The sequence below is a fragment of the Alternaria rosae genome (genome assembly GCF_020736505.1).
Source record: "Alternaria rosae strain MPI-PUGE-AT-0040 chromosome Unknown BKA58scaffold_19, whole genome shotgun sequence".
Classification (NCBI taxonomy): domain Eukaryota; kingdom Fungi; phylum Ascomycota; class Dothideomycetes; order Pleosporales; family Pleosporaceae; genus Alternaria; species Alternaria rosae.
Window position 1 is genome coordinate 15,837 of NW_025763588.1, and position 18,661 is coordinate 34,497.

Sequence of the window (18,661 nt, forward strand, 5' to 3'; positions counted from 1 at the left end):
TAAGCGAGTGGCTGGGACAAGCGAGTGGCCGGCTTTTGCCAAGACCCTACTAAAACTACGACTATACACGACAGTGCAGGACTGTACAAACCTGTAATTAGAAATCGCAACAGACTAAATTAATTAGAAACTTCTACTATATCTTACTAATATGTACGCGAGTTGTGTCTAGCCTCGCCGCAGTGTCTACAGCGTCTTTAAGACGGTTCGCCTACTTTAACACGCGCTCTCTTCTTAACCTTCTTCCTATTACTGCGCGCCCTAAACTCCTTTAGAGTTGTTAGTTAAAGTCCTTTACTAATTGTAAGGGTCCTCTCCTTCTGCACACGCTTTCTTTTATGCGATTTACGTCGCGTAGCCGCTTTGTTAGCTGCTTTAAGTTTAGCGTTGCGCTTAGTTATTAACACTAGAGAGTGCGCTATTATCTCCGCCCCCTTTGCAAGCTTTTCAACAGCCTTAACTATTAAGGTTGGCGAGCTGTCTACATGCCGCTGAATTCTCTCGCGAATAAGCCTTAATTGCGACCTAAATTCTAGGGTATTACTTGGGGTTTGTGACTGCTAGGGACTGTCTTTAATAGTAGGTACTGGTGGAGTACGCAGGCGGATGCTGAGCGTTAATATTACAGCCTCTGGATTAAATGGAACTAAGCTAGCGCCTTGGAAGCCTCTTAGGATATTGCTCGTTGTAATTAAGGTGTTATGAGCGGCAATAAAGCACGGCAAGAATTCTGTTTTAGTGATGCGAGTGATCTTGTTGCGCATTAGCTTCTTAGCTTGGCACCTATACGCCTTCTTTAGCGACGTAAAACACCTAACGTTAAGCGGCTGCAGTAGGTGCGAAGAGTGCGTAGGCATGTAGAGGGTGATTATCTTCTTCTCCTCGCAGAGCTGGTGGAAATTGATTAAGTTGTGGCTCTCGTGGCCGTTGATAACTAGTAGGCGATGGCTGCTAACAACCCTCCCTTTTGTATGCTTGTTAAAGTGCTCTAGCTACTTAATACTAAGCTTATTTGTTGTCTAGCTGTTCTTAGAGACTCTAATAACCTAATCCTGCGGTAGGTCTTCTTTCTTGTACTAGGCTGAGAGGTGGTGCTTGCTAGCAAAGACGATAAAGAGTGGAATTGCCTACCCTATTGCGTTGATGCCCTGAATAGCTGTAACCTACTCCTGATTGCCCTGCTGTACTGTCTTTGGCTGTCCTCGACGCTCTGCTGCTGTAACCACCGCTCTAGTTGATATTACGCCTATTATGAAGCCTGTCTTATCGAAGTTGTAGGTGTCTTTGTCCTAGATGCTATACTTAGCTTTAGTATTCTATACTAGGCGGAACTAGTCTCCTATAACCTTAGGATCCTCGCAGAGAGCTTGAATATAGTTGTACTTTTGATTAAACTTGACTTTAAGCTCTGGGCGGCGCTTTACAAAGTTTGCAGCCTATCTCTTGCTAACTAGGTTCTGGTTGCGGACCTATAGCAAATTATTAGCTATCTCTTTAACGTTAGCGAGCTGAGGCGGGTATCCTTACTCTAATAGCTTTAGAATATGCTGTACAATTGCTACCTCTTCTGATCCTCGAAGAACTATTGAGTTGGGTATGCTATTGCGTTGATAGGGCGTTCTAGCGCGTTGTTGTCTAAGCGTTCTTTCTGGCACCTTGTAGGCTTTCGCAGCGCGATATATAGTAAGTGTCGCGTCTAATTTGAGAGCTTGAAGTGCAAGCTGTATTTGAGATTCTTTCTGGTCTGATAATACGTTGTTACGTTGAGGCATCGCGAGGGAGGTGGAGTTTTGGTGGGGTCTTGGCAAAAGCCGGCCACTCGCTTGTCCCGGCCACTCGCTTATCACCTACGTTAAGTAAGAATATTACTTATAAGAAACTTACAACGTCTAAAGTAGCAAATAAATAAAGAATTAAGAGACTAACTTTTAAAAAGAGAAATAAAGATTTTCTATTATAATAAAACCTAAAAACTAAGTAACTAAGTAAGAAACTAGATAACCTCTAAGTAGAACTATTTAAAATTCTAGAGAAAATAGGCATAGTAAATTATAAACTCTATCTACTACTAAGTATATATATCTACTCTATCTTCTATAAAAAACTTCTAGAACTAGCACCTCTAAATACTAAGCTAGTAATAGATATAGAGCTTAAAGATAATAAGTATAAGATTAAAGAAATTAAAGACTTATAAAAAATTAGTTGTTAGTAGAAATACTTAGTTAAGTATTAAGAATAGCTAGAAGACTAGAATTCTTAGAAACTAAAGAAGAGCTTAATAAACTATAAGTTACTAGTACTTAAGTACTACTAGAAATATATAGAGAAGTAAGAACTAAGTTCTTAAGAGAAAGAAAGTAATTAAAAGAAAAGTTAAAAAAAGCGTTAGTCTATAACTAGCCTAAGTTAGTTAATAGTCTAGGTAGTAATAGTTTAGTTATTAGAAAGTCTACACTAGAGATAGAGTTTTCTTTAGCTTACTCTTCTATATAGTCTTAAAGGCTTAGAATTACGTAATTCTAATTAGTGTATAAACGCTCTAAGGCCTTAGTCCTCTATAATTTCTAGATAAAGCTACGTAACTTTAGCTTCTATATAGAGAAGCGCTAAAAACTTTTATATTTTTTAGCTTTAACTTTTTTTACTCTTTCTTAGTTATAAATTAACTATACTTAGCTTTTATAGAAATATAGCTAGTATACTTCCTAGACGTAGTGTCTATAAAGTAATAAAGGTTCTTCTTCTTATAGCGCTTATAATAAAATATTATTCTATTCTCTTACTACTAAATATAATTAGTCTAGACCTAACACTATCAAGTTAAGTTTTGTAAATAGATATAGTAAGTTAAGAGTTAAACTTTAGGTATAGTTAGAGACGCTAGAGGTAAAAAGAGGTAGCTATAATAGTTTAGAGCGCGTAGACCTTATATATAGTCTACACCTTAATAATTAGTATAGTAAAATAATAATCTAGAGTATTAGAATAATACGTCTAAAAGAGAGGATAACATTATAGATAATATAAAGAATTCTCTCTTTAATATAGAGTAAAGAGGTTAAAGGCTAACTATAACTAAGTTAGAATTTAATAATAATTGTAGAGCTTAAAGTTATATAATTAAGATTAGTATTCTACTAAGACTAGGCCTCTAGAAGGCTAGTAGAGCTAAAGAAGCTATAGTTCTTCTAAATCTCTCTCTTAGATAGAAGACTAGAGAGAATAGAACCTAAAGTTATAAGTATAAGAATATATTAGATTTTATTATTATACTTATTATAGTTAACTTAAATAGTTTATCTCTTACATAGATTGTTAACTAGTTATTCTATTATTTATAGAATTAGATTGTCTTTACTTGTAGTTATTCTACAATAACTCTTTTCTACAGAATTACTAGACAAACCTTACAGACTACCGCTTTAGTCTACCTCGCCTTAGTATAGACTAAGCCTAGAGAAGTATAGCCTAACTCTGTGTAATACTAGTACGAGTAGACTTACTAGATTTTCTTTTAGTGTTGCTTAATCGCATAAGACTAGTATTAGTGCTGCTAGTTAATAATGTTAGAGATTTTCGAGTTTACTATTAGGTCTAACATAGTAACGCGTTATCGCGTAATTCTAAAAAAAAGTACACTATAGGTCTCGTCTCTTAGGCCTAAGAGAGATAATCTAGTTTTATAAATAATAGAATAACTAGTTAATAATCTATGTAAGAGATAAACTATTTAAGTTAACTATAATAAGTATAATAATAAAATCTAATATATTCTTATACTTATTATCTTAAGTTCTATTCTCTCTAGCTTTCTATTTAAGAGAGAGGTTTAGAAAAACTATAGCTTCTTTAGCTTTACTAGTCTTTTAGAGACCTAGTCTTAGTAGAATACTAAATCTAATTATATAACTCTAAGCTCTATAATTATTATTACGTTCTAACTTAGCTATAGTTAGTCTTTAACCTCTTTACTCTATGTTAAGAAGAGAATTCTTTATATTACTTATAATAATATTATATAATTACTACTTCTTCTAATTTTTAAAGAGCTATTAAGTTAAGTATACTATTATCTTAATAGAGTATTTTAGTGTATTATCTTTATAGTATTACTTTAGAAACGTTATAGATAGTTATAGCTTATTAGGTTATTAGTATTACCTCTTATTAGATAGCCTATATTACAAGCTAAATATCTACTTTATTTAAAATCTTTTCTATACTATTAAGTTAAGGCATTATTATAATATACTTAAAGTTTAGTTAGGTCTTAGCAAAAGTGCGTTACTCGCTTGTCTGCGTTACTTGCTATGCACCTACATTAACGTTCATTATTTCCTGAATGTAAATAAGCTTTGTATCTGCTCTTAGGGCTTTTGGTACTCAAACAATAGATATATATACTATCTAAGCGGGATATATACGCAAATGTACGAGTCCTTCTAGTATCCCTGACTTACCACGGCAGAGTCTTGCCTTCATATGTGAGGAATTGACCGGAATGCTCCGCCGTCGCATTGTCAATGACTTTGATCATACCACAGACGCTCTCTTCCAGCGTTGTCGGCGGTTGCTCAATGTCGTAGTCGATGGCTTTGAGCGCCAACTGCCACTGGTCCACGACATACTGGCCCGCTCGCGTCTGGACCCATCCAGGATGCAGGGGAATGGCAATCAGACGCGTGTTCCCCTCTGTGCCGTTGAATTCGAGATGGATGGAGCGCGCTAGCCAGTTCTGTGCCGCTCGGCTAGGACCATAGGCACCGCCGCCAAACGGGTCCATGTCGGCTATGCTTCCGACTGAAGAGGTGACCCAGATAAGTTTAGGTGTGGATTTGGCTTGCAGTAGATATGGTTTCAGGCCCTGGAAGACGAGCAGAGGCGCGATGGTGTTGGTCTCGAAAGCTGCGCGCAAGTCTTCGGCTGTGGTCTCGCTTGGTGGGACCATTGGCTGTGCGCCTCCAGCGTTGAGGACCAGAACGTCAATATGCTGAATATCCAATTCGGCGAAACTACTTTCCACCTGCTTGGGGTCGATAGCCGTGGAGAAGTCGTACTGTATGATCTCCAGCTTGCTGCCAGTCCCTGTCCAGATGCTCTTGATCTCGTCTTCCAAGACATGTTTGGCTTGCTCGCTACGGACTGTGGCGACCACCGTGTGTTGAGGACGCGCAAGAAGCGATTGCACAAGGCCAAGACCAAGACCTCGATTTGCTCCGGTGACGACATATACTGTGTTGTCTGTGGCGGCCGACATTGGTGATATTGGTGTGATGCAAAAGTGTTTGGCAGGTACAGAAAAAGGAGGAATATCGGGAGCGGCGATGCGGCATGCCTTATATACTAGGATTCTGTTGCCTGGAGAAAGCCTTGGAAGGCCGCCCCACGACGCTTCGACCTAAAGATAAGCGCGGTATGCTGACTTCGACACTTTACCTGCCTCATTTGGCGCGACTACCACATCCCAAGAATGCCGAACCAGGGTCAGCCAACACGATCGGCATCGCCCACTGTGAGTAGTCAGATACGTAGGCGACTGCCTTCGTGATCAAAATCATGAGTGACGCACAGATGCCAGCGATTCGACAGTATACCTATCTTGCACGCAATGGAGCTAAATGTAAGTCCTAGACCAACATACCTGTTATACGCCGTATACAAAGAAGCAGCTAAAGAGCTGCCCTGCAGGCTGATAATAGCAGATCAACGAAAATTCGTAAATCTCCAAGGTATTGCAAGCTCCCGAGTCTTCAATATTGCCCTTGTATGAGATATACGCGCAATCCTAGCTTATCGGAATTGGCGCTGAGTAACACTGCTTTCTAGCATTCATCTCAAACAAACCAGGGAAAAAGATCTCAGGGCACAAATTCGCCCTGGAATACTCCAAAGCATACCAAACCTTGACAAGCAAGACATACTCGAAAGCTGGACACTGTAAATATCGGAGACTAATCGGAGACAAGGTCCTCCCAATGCCAGCCACCGTGCCGTTGCCATGGCCCCAACACCATCGTCCTCTTCGCGGAAGACTCATTCCATTCCGCCCAATCTCGCGTCTTCGCCTTCTTCCCCACTCACTCAAGTCTCCAGCGTCATCTTCATCGACTGTACCTGCATCCCATGGACCCTCTCCGTCCCAGCTTTCACTCATACTGTCCTGCCCTTCATTATCCACGATATTCTCAACTCCACTCTCCAACACTAGGATCTCTTTGCTTTCACTCTCCGTCATTCTCTTTAGCTCAGTTCCACGTTCCACCTCGACGATCGCTCGTTTGAGTGCGCGCTCGTAGCTTTTGCGGCGGAGATAGGTATGCTCGAGTACCAGCAGGAGCATGACTAGAAAGATGACGATGGAGGCAGTAATGATGCCCGCCTTGACTGGAGTGCTGAGCTGAGAGGAGACGCGAGGTGTTTCCGCTGAGTGACCAGGCGGCATGGTCGAGTCATCTCGGTGCAACACTTGACTGAGTGAGATACAATTATCCGAGACGGTTCCAGCCCCTGAAGATCGTGATGTACTGACTGAGTGTCGCGCCTGCGCAATGCCAGTCGTTGTCGCCCGAGCTTCAGAAGAGCAGGTCTAATACAGTCCATTAGTCGCGTATACCTAGGTGACAACAGCATCAAAAACAACACTTACCGCACAACCAGTCTCCTCATTTCCAGAAAAAGCCGTGTCGCCGACTGACGAGGCACATATAAGCCTCGTTTTTGTAATCGCACTCAGCAATGGGAACTTCAAAGTGCAGTGTGACTAACAAGAACAACGCGCGTTGAGGCTGAACAAAGAGGTCGTTGACAAGAAGAGGGGAAAGCGGCGAGTTTGCGCTCGAGCAAAACAATCACAACAGTCTCGTCGTGTCTATCTGCGGTAGTGTACCTGCAGTACCACCTCAACGAAGCAACGTCTCCAACGTCAACATGTCGTTTTCGCAGCCTCAATCACACCCAGTGCTTTTCATCTATATCAGTAGTCGCGATAAGAGCCCTGATCTGATGCGGGAAATTCATCATCTTGGTTGAAAATTGCAACATTAATGACAGCAACCACAGCTGACGTCTATCTTGGCAGAATCAGCCTGTCAAAGTCATGATCGTAAATATGATATGATGAGATGCTGAAACACGTCCCTCCCGCCACTGGACGCACAACATACATGTTGTGTGACATAGACTCAGAACAACAGTTTGCTCCCTCCCAACGCAACAACATTACAATTCGTCTGAACAAATACCAAACATCACTTTCCACAGCGTCGCCTCGATAATCGGCCTCCTATCTACCCACCATCTTTTCAACGCACCTCCGACCCCTCAATAACAAGCTCCTTTCTCACACTCAGGTAACTCCCAATCTCGCACCTCAGTCCATCGAACGGTCTGCCAAGAAGACACGTGAGGTAGCTACTCGATTCCTGTGGGTCGTTCGCCGTAATCGCCGTTGCGCCGTCAAGTATGCTGGCGCGACCATCGCTGCCTTCCCTGTATGCCGAAATGAAAGTGTTAACACAGTCAAAATACGTGATGGTTTCGTACCCCATCAGATGCAGGACGATGAGGAAGTAGAACGAAACATACCCGACGCGATGAACCCACAGCCAAAAGCTCAACTCCGGCCTCCGTTCACCAAGCGCCGCATATCCCGTCATTCCAAACGACACATCACCTACTCCACCCTGATCATTCACACAGCCCACCACGTCCTCAATAATAGTACCGTTCTTCATCGTACCCTTGCAATTCCATTTCGATGTTCCTAGGGGAGCCTCCTCAGGCACCACCACATCAAAGTCGATCGTAGAATCGAACTTTGAGCTTTCGGGCCAAGGCCCGCTGCCGGGGATGCCGGTGCTGGTGCTCATCATGTGCATGTTTAGGCGGGGGATGTGCCATGTTTCTTCTGCGGCGAGAGAGGGTTCGCGGGCGGAAAGAGAATAGCGGAGGGGAGAGGGGAGTGCGATAGTGAGGGAGATGAGAAGGGGGAGGAAAGTTATGAGGGGCGATGGGATTATCATGATGTAAGTTCTGGCCGGTGATTAAGACGTTCGGTATCAGTGCTTTGGCTTCTATCGTGGGAGGTTGATCCAGGCTGAGTTGAGCGATGTCGAGAGCGATAGAACTTAGATGTCTAGCATCGCAACCCTTTACCCACGGCTGATATATATTTCAATCAACAGCACACATTCTTCTGTTGGTCCTACGCCCCCATGTTTGCTCGTCACAATGTAATATGACCCATATAATCCTGCGCCATGACGTGACCCTGGTACGCAGTGCATCGAACCATAGCCCCATCCCAGCCTATAATGCATGTAAGCAGCGCCAGCATACCAAGTCTCTTACGAGAACATCATCATCCTTTCAGCTCAAAGGCTCGTATAATGCATCGGGACCGAGTAGAGTCGGCTATATAAACTAGTACAAGCATTCCTGAATTATTGGTGTCGCACACAGCGCCGCTTAGTGGCGTCAGCGGTCGCACCAGCGGTCGCACGAACAGGGTGTGTCCAGGGAAACGGTTGCATGCTCATGCACGGATACGGGTACCTCAATATATATCCTGCGCGCTCTATGAGATAGTGCTGATAAGAAAGGTTGAGAGCATTCGATGTGCACTCAATGTCGCTGACTGCTGTCCGTCGTACCTGCATGTCCGTTCGTGCGCCGTTACCAAACCCCTCCTCCGTGAAACATATCAAACCAAAACGCCACTAGGCTACCGTAGTATCCGTACTTTCGTTCATGCCTCCTGCGCAAGTATCGTAATAGTCTGTGCCAAACGCTTCCATTGATCAGAGAACTGCAACGCTCCTCCTCACCCGCAGTGCCATCTCCGCCATACTCGAGAGATTCCACTCACCCTGAACACCCTGTGCCACCGGAATGTGCTCTCCGGAGTTGATAACGTGCACTTTCATCTTCTCGTGGTACTTGAGACCAGGCAGAAGTTTGGGGGTGACGAGGAAGTATTGGCTTGTGTTCTCTTGGCATGCAATGTCCACCATGCGCTCATGTACCATGCGTTCGTTGCGGGGATCCATACCCTGGTTGATTTCGTCGACGACGCGGAATGGTGACTGGGCGAGATCCTGTAGCGCCATGAGGTAGAAGATTGTTGACACGGCGCGCTCGCCACCAGACTGGCGGTGAGAGTTCAATACGCTGAGCGGTTCGTTCTCTCTGTTGGGATCATTAGCTAGGTTTGCGTATGAGCATCATAATTTGAGCTTACCGAAAGCGGACTGAGATCTGGACGGACCAGTTGTCAAAGTCGTCTTCGTCTTTGTTCACCTCGACTTCACCAGCGCATCCAATTTGCTCGAAGTTGTGCGCGAAAGCCCCGCTGATCCTTCGAATGAGAATGTCGAGTTCGGGCTCCCACTTCTCGCGGATCTCTGTAATGTCATCTTTGATCTCTTCGAGACTGGCAGCGTACTTTTCCAGGTTCTCACGCGTTGTCTTGATGTCTTCCTCACGCCTCTGGTAGGCCCTGATCGCCCCAGGATTACCTTCGGCCATCATGTCCAGCCGGGCGTTGACCGACTGAACCTCTAGCTCCAAGGCTTCGAGTGTGGGAAGCTCTTTGTATTCCATGACGATCTGCCTTTCTTCCTCGCTGAGACTGTAAATGTCTCTCTGTGTAGCCTCTTGCAATTCTCTGTACCTGGCCCGAAGACCTCGCTCGTGATTCGCGCGTTCGGTGATCTTGGATTCTTGTGCTTTCTGTTTGTCCAGGATCGTGCGATTCTCTTTTATGAGACTCCTGAGTTCCGACTTAACTTCGATGAGCCGAATCTCGGCCTCGACAAGTGACTCGTGGAATGCCCTCATTTGGGTCACAACTTTCTGTGAGATCGTCAGCACTACTCCGGAAAAGGAATGTTTGTAACTTACACCATATTCAATTGTCAAGTTCGCTACATGCAGTGACGTAGCACGAGCGTCGGTTTTGATAGATTTGATGCGGGCCGTGGTCTCTGCGTTCTCCTGTGTTTTGTTGTGCAGGTCGGTTTGTTTTGATGCTACACATGATTAGCAAGTAGTGCTTCTCGCATAGCTAAGACACCCACCAATTTTGTCGGGGAGAGCTTCCCATTCGGCCAAAGCCTTTTTGAGGCCTTCCTGCTCGGCCTGTACAGCATCCTGCCAGATTGTCAGTGCTTTGCGCCTTCGCATCCAGTGGCAGTAGTATGTACTTTCTGTTGTTTGAGATCTTCATTCTCCTCCTCAAGTTTGCTGACATCGGTTTTGAGGAGGTTGTGATTTTCGATTAGCTCTTCTTTCTCTCGCACCAGCCCTTTTTGCTCCTCGATGATGTCTCGCAACTCCTCCGTATTGCCTGGTTGATCTACAAACCATTGCGCCGATCTCAGTGGCGTAACAGATGTAGAAGACTGGTTGTAGCGTGAGATAACGCGATAGGTATCCGAACCACTGACCCAGCTACGAATCGGGCTTTGCTTCTCCACAACGTCATGCAGCGCATTGGATATTGGTGTTGCAGCATATGCAATCTGGTGCACTTTACAACTATCGCAAAGCATCGCTAGTACCTGGTCGGGTCCATTGAGGTAGTCCAAAATGTACCCTTCGAACCCTAATTGGGCCAGGCCTGTCTTGTCAACGGGGGATTTATAAGAAGAAAGCGGCTTTGGTGATGTTCGGAGATAAATATCATTGAGTCCTTGTCCGCCGTTGGCTTTCTTGGTGATAAGACGATTCTGCAGCAGCTTCTGATCCTCGTCGTGGGTAAAGGTGATGGCAATGATATCGCCTCTTCGCATTTGGTTCTCAACGGCCTGGGCATACCTGGCTTCTATGACAGAACATTCCAGTATCGGCGGGCCGTAGATTCTACCTTTTAACTGCAAAGATGCTTTGTTCTGTCGGATCCAGTCCCATGCAGCAGCTGTTTGGGGGGATAGTTTCATCAAAAGGCTCGCTTGCTTTCCGCTCTGTGTGTTCAGTCGTTCCCGGTTAGCGTTCAGCTGTGCGCTTCGCGCCGAAATGCTGCCTGCGCGGGTAGCTAGCTCTTTCATGCTACTTCTCTTGTCGGAGATAAGGCTCGTCTTAGTAGAGATCTGATCGCGAAGATCTGACTTGCGCTGCTCGTAAGATTCGGCGTCGAGTTGCGCGGGCCGGTCCTTTCGTTGTGCTTCCAGCCTAGTGATATCGCGGTTGAGACGAACCATGTCATCTGCGCGCTTTCTCTTTAGACTCAATTCGGCTTTGATTTGATTGTCGGCTTCCGCCGCTTTCGCTCTGCTGGTGTCAATCTTTGTTACGAGCTTTTCGGCCTGTGCCTTGATCATGTCGACGCGGTTCTTGCGAAGGTTTACGATTTGCTCAATATCGTTCTGATATGTTTCGACTTCTGCTTGAGCCCTTCGCGCTGGTTCTATGTCGATGTTGATCTGATCGAGTTCCAGTCTGGCGTCTCGAATCTCTGCCTTTACTGCAGTAATCTCAGTCTTGAGAATTTTTGTCTCAATGATAGGCTTGACCGACTTCAAACACTTCGACTTCCGCACAAGGCCTTCTCGTTGATGGTAGCGGTCCACGTCATCTTTTGTTGTGGTTTGTGCTTTCTCCAGCATGACTAGATGGCTCTGTTCGTTCTTCTGCTTCGTCTCCAAAGCGCGTTCCTTTGTACGCAGTTCCTTGAGCTGATCATGCCATGCTACCATATGCGGAGGCGCTGCAGCGCGTTGGGTCTCTCGTAATCTATCGACGTCGCTCATCCTCGCGAACTCCACCACACGGTCTTGCGGTAAGAACTGGCAGAGGTTGTCGATCTGAATGGAATATCGCCTGGCCATTGCTTTTACAGCATCCTTCGTCGCATGTGAGCCATCAAGGAAGAAGACGGACTTGTTGTCGCGCTTGCGTATGACACGCCTGACAATGCGATTGGGGCCGTTGCCGGGACCCGTTGCAAGCTCGATCTCGATGGTGGCTTCGGCAGCACCGTGTTTGACGAATTGCCCCACCTCTTTGGCTCGTCCCAAGTGTTCGCTGCCCCATCCTAAGCCCAGACAGATTGCGCAGACCAAGGTACTCTTTCCAGTGCCGTTGGGACCGATGACCATGTTCAGGCTTGGCCCCAGATGAAACTCGGCAGCCGTGTATGTGACGAAATTGACAAGCTTGACCCTGACGAGGGAACCTGCCTTGAAGTCACCTTCAGCGTATGCGGTCGAGCCGTTCGGGTCGCCGTTCGTTTGCGCGGAACTGGAAGGCGCGTCTCGGCCATGGCGGGCGCGTTTGCCGTTTGTGGAAGGCGAGGATGAGGCATCGGAAGGCTCGTCGACGCCCTCGCTGATAGCGCGCGACGGGCGCTTTCGTCCTCGCTGAACTAGACCGGGCATCGTGGTGATGTCGTATGTAGGTTGACGTAAGGGTGGAGTGGGCTTTGCGATTGAGGGGACGAAAGGGCGGGAACTAGCACCTAGCGCGTCGCCTGGGATCCCGCGGTCAGGTGATTTCGTGTGGTCATTGAGTATACAGGTTGCATTCCACGTTCTCAGTAATCACTGCCTTCATACTTGTATACTCATCTACTGATACACGACTTCTCGAATGCATGCAACGCACTCGCCCGCCCAATAAACTATGCTGTCCCAACTAAACGCCAAATCTGATAATCATACTATGACGTGCGACCTGGCAAGCGACTACTCATGCACGCATCTCGTAACTCGTCTCAACTTCACAGCTCTTAGGCACTGCGATAATGACAAGAAGTAGATGTACACAGGAGAGAAAGCGCCAACGCAACCAGTGCTTCGGCAAACAGAGCGAAACAGATATTTTCAGAAGATCGTGCCGAAGTTCTCCTCAACCATGGGAAGTGGTTTCCTTGGACTCGATGGTTTGCCGTTCTCATCGGCTGTCTTCTTGTGGCGGAATGTGACTACAGAATCATTAGCGATTGACATGGACAAAACTGAGGATGAAGACTTACATCCAACGAATAGGCCCTTGCCCATCTGGACGTTGCGGTCCTGCATGGCCTCCAAGGCAGCCTGCTTCTCGTGTACTTCCTTGTATTTTGCCATGTCGGCTTCGCTACCGAAGTCGTCAAAGTATCCGGCATCCGTCTCACTGTCCAGTTCGGGTACAAAGGGTGCCTTCTGCTCCCTCAGCCTCGCCCAGTCAACTTCTGCGAAGTACTGATGGGCATGGATCTCGGAGATATTACGGAAGCGGGTAGACTTGGAAGCCACGAGACGGATGATGAGGTCCCATGTGCGCTTCGAGAGGAAGTAGGATGGGTCTTCATAGACGGGCTTCCGGAGCACCTTCTTCCACTGCTTCAAGTTCTGCCAGGTCTCGTCTACTGTGGCACCGGCGAATGGTGGATAGCCGGCCAGAGCCTCAAACAACATGCATCCCAAACTCCAGTAGTCAACTGTGTAGTCGTACTCGTCGCCCTTCAACACTTCAGGTGCCATGTAATCGGGGCTGCCGACGATACTCTTTGCGTAGTTGACATCTCGCTCGCGAAGAGAGCGGTAGTTCTCTCGTCGCTGGGCTGCTGATCGCTCTTCGATGGGTCGGCCGAATGGCGAAATGACATCGCTGACGGATTCGAGCTTGATGCGCATAGACTCAATCTTGGAGGGTGCAAGGATACCAGCTGCAAGACCAAAGTCGGTCAACTTCACATGGCCAGTACTGTCGATCAGGAAGTTTTCGGGCTTTAGGTCGCGATGGATGTAACCCAACTGATGTAGCGAGTCGATACACGAGAACATTTCGGCGATGTAAAAACGCGCATGCCGGTTGTGCAGGACACCAGTGTTGTTGAGAAGGGTTCGGAAGTCGCCTCCAGGGACGTATTCCTAGCAAATGTCAGTACACTGTTCAATGCCGGCTGTTGATGCGGCTCACCATCGCAAGGTAGATGCTCTTGTCGTCTTGAAAGGCGTAGAGCAAGCGGACCAGCCACTCGCTCTTAGCAGTGGTAAGGATATCGCGCTCTGTCAAGACGTGGCGAACCTCGTCCAGCTTGAACAGCAGCTTCTTGCTCATGACCTTTAGAGCGCACACTTCACGCGAATCCTTCTTCTGGGCCAAATAGACCTGTCCATAGCCACCCTGGCCGACCTGTGTGAGAATCTGGAAGTCACCCTGCCTTAACCGAGTGCGTCGCTTGCGGAGGTTGGCACGCTCACGGCCGAGGTATTGTGTGAGGGCATCGTTGTACTCTTCTTCGGGTGTGTCTGGAGGGGGAGGGTTCTGAGCCTTGAACTGGGAGAGACGGCTCTGGCGGCTGTGTACGTAGGTGAGGAGGTCGTAGTAGTAGTCGAGGAAGTCTAGATAGCCATTAGCACTGGATAGCCGTGGTGCAAGGCAGGCAGCTTACACAGCTGGGTCACGTTTGCCAGGCGCTTCACGGCTGGCTTTCGCGCCTTCTCGAGTTCTTCTGGGGAAAGACGCTGGGGGCCATTGATGTAGCGTGTCGATTGGCCGTCCTCGCGCGTCCTGTAGGGCTCCTGGCGCGACTGCGCTGCGTGTGTGAGGTAGCTCGACTCCTTCTGCAGGCCCGGGCGGCCACTCGGGGGGGTGTTCTCCTGATTTGACTTGCGTGTGGGGCTGCCCGGTGCGAGACTGGGACTATCCATGGTGCTGTAGTCAGCGCCATTGCTGCCGATCTGCAGTTTGTTGGGTGATGTGGGCGATCCGGGCTTCGTCTTGGAGGGCGAGCCCATGGTGGGCAGCAGCCGCATGGCATTTTCGAAGACGTGCGGCAGATCGAACGCGCCGGGCGGTTGGTGGTGTTTGCTTGGGCTGCCCTGGGGCGTCTGCTGCGGGCTCATGAAAGCCTCGCCCGTCGGGGTGCCTGGGCGATCCATTGCGTTGTCGCGGGTCTGGAGTGGAGGGGGAGGGGCGGGCAGTTGGAAGCTGTCTCTGTTGCTGTCCTCCATGGCGCGATGGCAACTAGGCGACGGAGAAGGAGCGGTGGATGGCAGCAGCTAAGAGCAGTGGGGCGCGAGCAGGCACGAAGAAGCAAAGAGTCGGCAGTGGGGGCGCAAGCAATCGGCGACAGTGGTTATGCAGTCCAGTATCTCACACGACGTTGCAGTCTGACGGGTGCAGGGCGAAGAGGGTCAAGGTTGTGTTGATGGCGGGGTGCATGTTTGGGGCTAGGTGGGCTCCGGGCAACGATGAATTCCAGGCATCCCGGGAAGTGGAGCCCAGATCGACGCAAGGGCTGCACATGCAAAAGTGCTATCCACAAAGATGCTGATGTTTATATGCCCCTCCCTACCATGCTATGTACATGTCCAGTCTGATTCCTCTTCACCCTAATTACGCACTTGTTGTGCAACACTCACCAAAACACCCTACCCATCTGCAACGCCTCGATCGCCCTGCCAAGGCCATCTGTGTAAAACAATGATATCATAGCTTCGAAAATCACATCCTGAGTCGAATCCCTCGCATCGCTCACGCCTGCGGAAAGTGGCTGTAGAGATCAGTGACGTGCATATTCTGGCGAGCGAGTAGATCAAGAAACGCTTGCCCCTGCATCATGCTCGGCATAAATCGTGGTGTTTCGATGAGCTGCTTCCGACACATGGGGCAGGTGACTTTGTTCTTGTGTGTTCTGCACGTCTCAAACTAGGTCATGTGAGCAGGCATCTGCTATCTCCAAGGGACTACCACTTACCCATTGACCTATGCAGAACTCTCCGAAGGTGTGTCCGCACGAGAGTTCAATGGCGATTTCTTCCTCTTCTGTAGGTGACACATGTGTAGCGGCATAGTCCTTCTGGCATATGTCACAAGCCTTGGACGCTTTCTCTGGAAGCGCACTTGGTAGATGCCGTTGGAGGCTGTTTTTCAATTGATCGATTTGGCGAGCAGTAGCGATATTAGGATCGAATTGAGGCGGGTAGCGGCCCGCGATACGCGGCCGCACCTCTCTAGATCGATGCCTCATACGATTCAGTGGCGGTGCACGGGCAGCCGCTTCTTCTGCGTCAGACGACGTGCTCGAATGGGAGAGGTCAACCGAGTATCGGTCAAAGTTGCGGCGATTCGACGTGCGCGGGGATACGCTACGGTCTGAGCGGCGGTTCGGCACCTCGTGTGACGTCCACTGACGTGCAGGCAATCCAGAATACATTGGCTCACCTGGGTGGATTGCTTCTTGAAGAGGTAGTCGCGGATGCTGAAACCGGGCTTCCGGGGGTGCTACTGAATCCCGTGCTTCAGGGAAGCGTGTAATGTCAGTAGGTATACTACCTGTCACCGCTCCGGCACTCATTCTGTGATCGTGTCGTCTGTAATCATGTCGATGTCGGGGATTTGAAGGAGGCGCTGCATGTGGTGACCCTAGTAGCGGAAAGTCGTGCCTCGGTGCTCCTGGGTGATGGCGTAGCTGGTCACCCTGGGAAATGACGCTAGGGTCATAGAATGCCTGGTCAGGATGTAGGTGCGGAGGCCCGCTCCAGGTTTGCGATGGTCTTTGAGGGTTTGTGAACTGGTACGAGTGTGCATGAGGAGCATAGTAGTGGTGACGCATTCCAATGGGTGGCAAAGCTGGACATAATTGTGGGTGGCTGCTAGTAGACACATTCGGTGCATCCTGAGCCTGAGACATGGAAGAGCTGCTATTGGGTATGTATGGATTTCGATACAGCGTTGGAAGTTGTTGTTGGAACGGTGTAATGCGCAGCGAGAAGCGGGGCAGTCAGCTCAGCATCTGAGTTTCGAGCGCCTATCCTATCGTGAACCCAGAGAGCCGCGCCGTACTCAGACTCAGCCATACGAGCAGTTCTGCAGATGTCTTGCACCTTTTTTCACAGGCTGTATCGTTTCGTAAGCTGTGTCGATCGGTGGCGAGCAAAGGTCTGGAGGGACGCGGATGTTGACGCTATCGTGTACAGATTGCGAACAGCTGTCAGAATAACTCGGCCTTGATTGAGGCAGTCGTTGGGTAGAGGGGTTCGTAGTAGAAGGCTCGATCAGCGTCATGGGAGCCTTATCTGCGGCTAAGCAAGTACGTGCGGCCCAGCTGAAGCCGTGCTTCGCGGACGGAATAATGCAAAGGTGGAGTGGGCTTGGACACACAATAGCAGGCTGCAAAAGACAGCAGACAGCAGATACAAACAGGAGTGTTTGTTGAGGCTGGGAAACTGGGCCGTAGGTGAAGATGAGGGGTTATTAGCTCCATGTTACGTTGGCACGCTCGAAGGCGAGCGCCCAGCATGGATCGAAAGGATGGTGGAGACAGATCAGGTGCACTCTGACTTGACTCGCTACGTTAATCTAATATGACCAGTCGTCGGAAGACGGAAAAGCGCAGGGCACATGGTTCCAAGGCGTCACGCTGCGACCTAGCTTCCCAGACGTACTTGGTCGTTTGCCCTCATAGCTCTAGATCGTCAGTAATCGAATGCAGGAGCCATCATCATCACCCAATAAATCGGACCCTCAGCCGTACTCAGCGGGCGCGATGCAGGCAGGAGTTTGGGTAGGGACAGGCTCTCGGTACGAGGTGTGTTTCACTCAACAGGGTGTGCCCGATAATGCCGAAGCTTTTTATCGGTGCTATGCAGAGATTCCACTAGCCCGACCGGAGCGGCCAAAGCATATATGTGCAGAAGGTGAGCCAGAATCTCCAGCAGATGGCATAGACGCGGCCTTACAAGCGTCCTGCGCGGTGTGATGTTGAGAAAAGTTGGGAACAGTGGCTGGCCGGGGCTGTGGGACATGAGAGAGACGCCCCCATCAGCGCAGACGAGGCGACGGAACGCTTGACGTTGCATGCGGAAGTCATCGCGGGCTAACCTTGGAATGCTGCGACTTTGGCGCCGGCAGTACGGAAGGCGAGCGGCAGGAGAACATGGTGCTGAGCGGCGGTACTCGGAGCTGGCGGTGACAAGTAAGCAGAAAATTCATGCCGACCACATTCTTCCATGTTCAAGTTTGCGTTCTTGGAGCCTTCATCCACCTGGGGCTTGGCACCTGACCAGTCATGTGATGACGAGTTATGCCGCGGGAGAGACCGGAGGCAATTCCCGCGAGCATGAGGTCAGAGCTCGGAACGGCAGCATTTTGCGTTGCAGCAATTGTCCATCTTCTGTCTTGCGACTTGCGACTTGCGCTCTAGTCTTCGCTGCGCACACCATTAGCCAATTCGGCGTCTTCTCCACCCTCTCCCCCCATCCTGCCCCCCGCCAGCAGCTGCTGCTACCATGTTCCGAAGCGCAACGAAGCTCCGCGCCGCCGAGGCCGGAGCATTACGATCACTCGCACATGCGAAGGCCAGCCCCTCCTTCTGCTGTGCCCGCAGCACGCGTCCCCTCTCCACCACTCGCCATACCCCGCTGAAGACGCAGAGCCTCTTCCAGCGCCGCCAATTCAGCGTCACCAGCACCATGGCCAACACGCGCACCGAAAGCGATGCCTTTGGCGAGATCCAGGTCCCTTCGGACAAGTACTGGGGCGCCCAGACGGAGCGCTCGCTCGAGAACTTCAAGATCAACCAGCCCCAGGACCGCATGCCGCCGCCCATTGTGCGCGCCTTCGGCATCCTCAAGGGCGCGGCTGCGACGGTCAACATGAAGTTTGGGCTGGATCCCAAGCTCGGCCAAGCTATCCAGCAGGCCGCTGAGGAGGTGGCCTCTCTGAAGCTCAT

General features: G+C 49.0%; 7 protein-coding genes across 7 annotated transcripts; 1 reads left to right on the top strand and 6 right to left on the bottom strand.

The window, feature by feature from the left end:
• Positions 1-4,237: 4,237 nt before the first annotated feature.
• On the bottom strand, positions 4,238-5,350 carry BKA58DRAFT_395461 (aflatoxin biosynthesis ketoreductase nor-1). The gene has a single exon (XM_046171299.1). The coding sequence runs from the start codon at positions 5,258-5,260 to the stop codon at positions 4,460-4,462; it is 801 nt and encodes a 266-aa protein (XP_046019784.1). The 5' UTR covers positions 5,261-5,350; the 3' UTR covers positions 4,238-4,459.
• Positions 5,351-6,022: 672 nt separating this feature from the next.
• On the bottom strand, positions 6,023-6,424 carry BKA58DRAFT_297582 (uncharacterized protein; the record flags this gene model as incomplete). The annotated part of the gene is made up of 1 exon (XM_046166895.1): positions 6,023-6,424. A coding segment is annotated over one exon (402 nt), but the record flags the coding sequence as incomplete, so codon positions are not given.
• Positions 6,425-7,304: 880 nt separating this feature from the next.
• BKA58DRAFT_326918 (uncharacterized protein) lies at positions 7,305-8,024 on the bottom strand (the record flags this gene model as incomplete). The annotated part of the gene is made up of 2 exons (XM_046168088.1): positions 7,305-7,467; positions 7,588-8,024. 2 exons carry the CDS (start codon positions 8,022-8,024, stop codon positions 7,305-7,307), a joined length of 600 nt encoding a protein of 199 aa, XP_046019786.1.
• A 590-nt stretch (positions 8,025-8,614) lies between these two features.
• On the bottom strand, positions 8,615-12,398 carry BKA58DRAFT_74342 (uncharacterized protein). Its single transcript, XM_046175838.1, has 5 exons — positions 10,206-12,398; positions 10,080-10,152; positions 9,904-10,031; positions 9,242-9,855; positions 8,615-9,189 (listed from the first exon to the last, which is right to left on the bottom strand). The coding sequence occupies exons 1-5, from the start codon at positions 12,375-12,377 to the stop codon at positions 8,802-8,804; spliced, it is 3,375 nt and encodes a 1,124-aa protein (XP_046019787.1). The 5' UTR covers positions 12,378-12,398; the 3' UTR covers positions 8,615-8,801.
• A 101-nt stretch (positions 12,399-12,499) lies between these two features.
• Positions 12,500-15,149, bottom strand: BKA58DRAFT_74351 (kinase-like domain-containing protein). Its single transcript, XM_046175839.1, has 4 exons — positions 14,378-15,149; positions 13,903-14,327; positions 12,974-13,853; positions 12,500-12,922 (listed from the first exon to the last, which is right to left on the bottom strand). Exons 1-4 carry the CDS (start codon positions 14,937-14,939, stop codon positions 12,822-12,824), a joined length of 1,968 nt encoding a protein of 655 aa, XP_046019788.1. The 5' UTR covers positions 14,940-15,149; the 3' UTR covers positions 12,500-12,821.
• BKA58DRAFT_433004 (uncharacterized protein) lies at positions 15,139-16,787 on the bottom strand (the record flags this gene model as incomplete). The annotated part of the gene is made up of 3 exons (XM_046173154.1): positions 15,139-15,636; positions 15,686-16,612; positions 16,683-16,787. The coding sequence occupies 3 exons, from the start codon at positions 16,785-16,787 to the stop codon at positions 15,463-15,465; spliced, it is 1,206 nt and encodes a 401-aa protein (XP_046019789.1). The 3' UTR covers positions 15,139-15,462.
• Positions 16,788-18,218: 1,431 nt separating this feature from the next.
• On the top strand, positions 18,219-18,641 carry BKA58DRAFT_445215 (uncharacterized protein; the record flags this gene model as incomplete). The annotated part of the gene is made up of 1 exon (XM_046174124.1): positions 18,219-18,641. A coding segment is annotated over one exon (423 nt), but the record flags the coding sequence as incomplete, so codon positions are not given.
• Positions 18,642-18,661: the final 20 nt, after the last annotated feature.

Coding starts and splice junctions, on each gene's coding strand:
- BKA58DRAFT_74351 (XM_046175839.1), bottom strand. CDS start 14,939: ATGGAGGACAGCAACAGAGACAGCTTCCAACTGCCCGCCCCTCCCCCT. Junction 14,328..14,377: donor GGCAAACGTGACCCAGCTGT/GTAAGCTGCCTG, acceptor ATGGCTATCTAG/ACTTCCTCGACTACTACTAC. Junction 13,854..13,902: donor AGAGCATCTACCTTGCGATG/GTGAGCCGCATC, acceptor GACATTTGCTAG/GAATACGTCCCTGGAGGCGA.
- BKA58DRAFT_74342 (XM_046175838.1), bottom strand. CDS start 12,377: ATGCCCGGTCTAGTTCAGCGAGGACGAAAGCGCCCGTCGCGCGCTATC. Junction 9,856..9,903: donor ACTTGACAATTGAATATGGT/GTAAGTTACAAA, acceptor ACGATCTCACAG/AAAGTTGTGACCCAAATGAG. Junction 9,190..9,241: donor CAGATCTCAGTCCGCTTTCG/GTAAGCTCAAAT, acceptor TGATCCCAACAG/AGAGAACGAACCGCTCAGCG.
- BKA58DRAFT_395461 (XM_046171299.1), bottom strand. CDS start 5,260: ATGTCGGCCGCCACAGACAACACAGTATATGTCGTCACCGGAGCAAAT.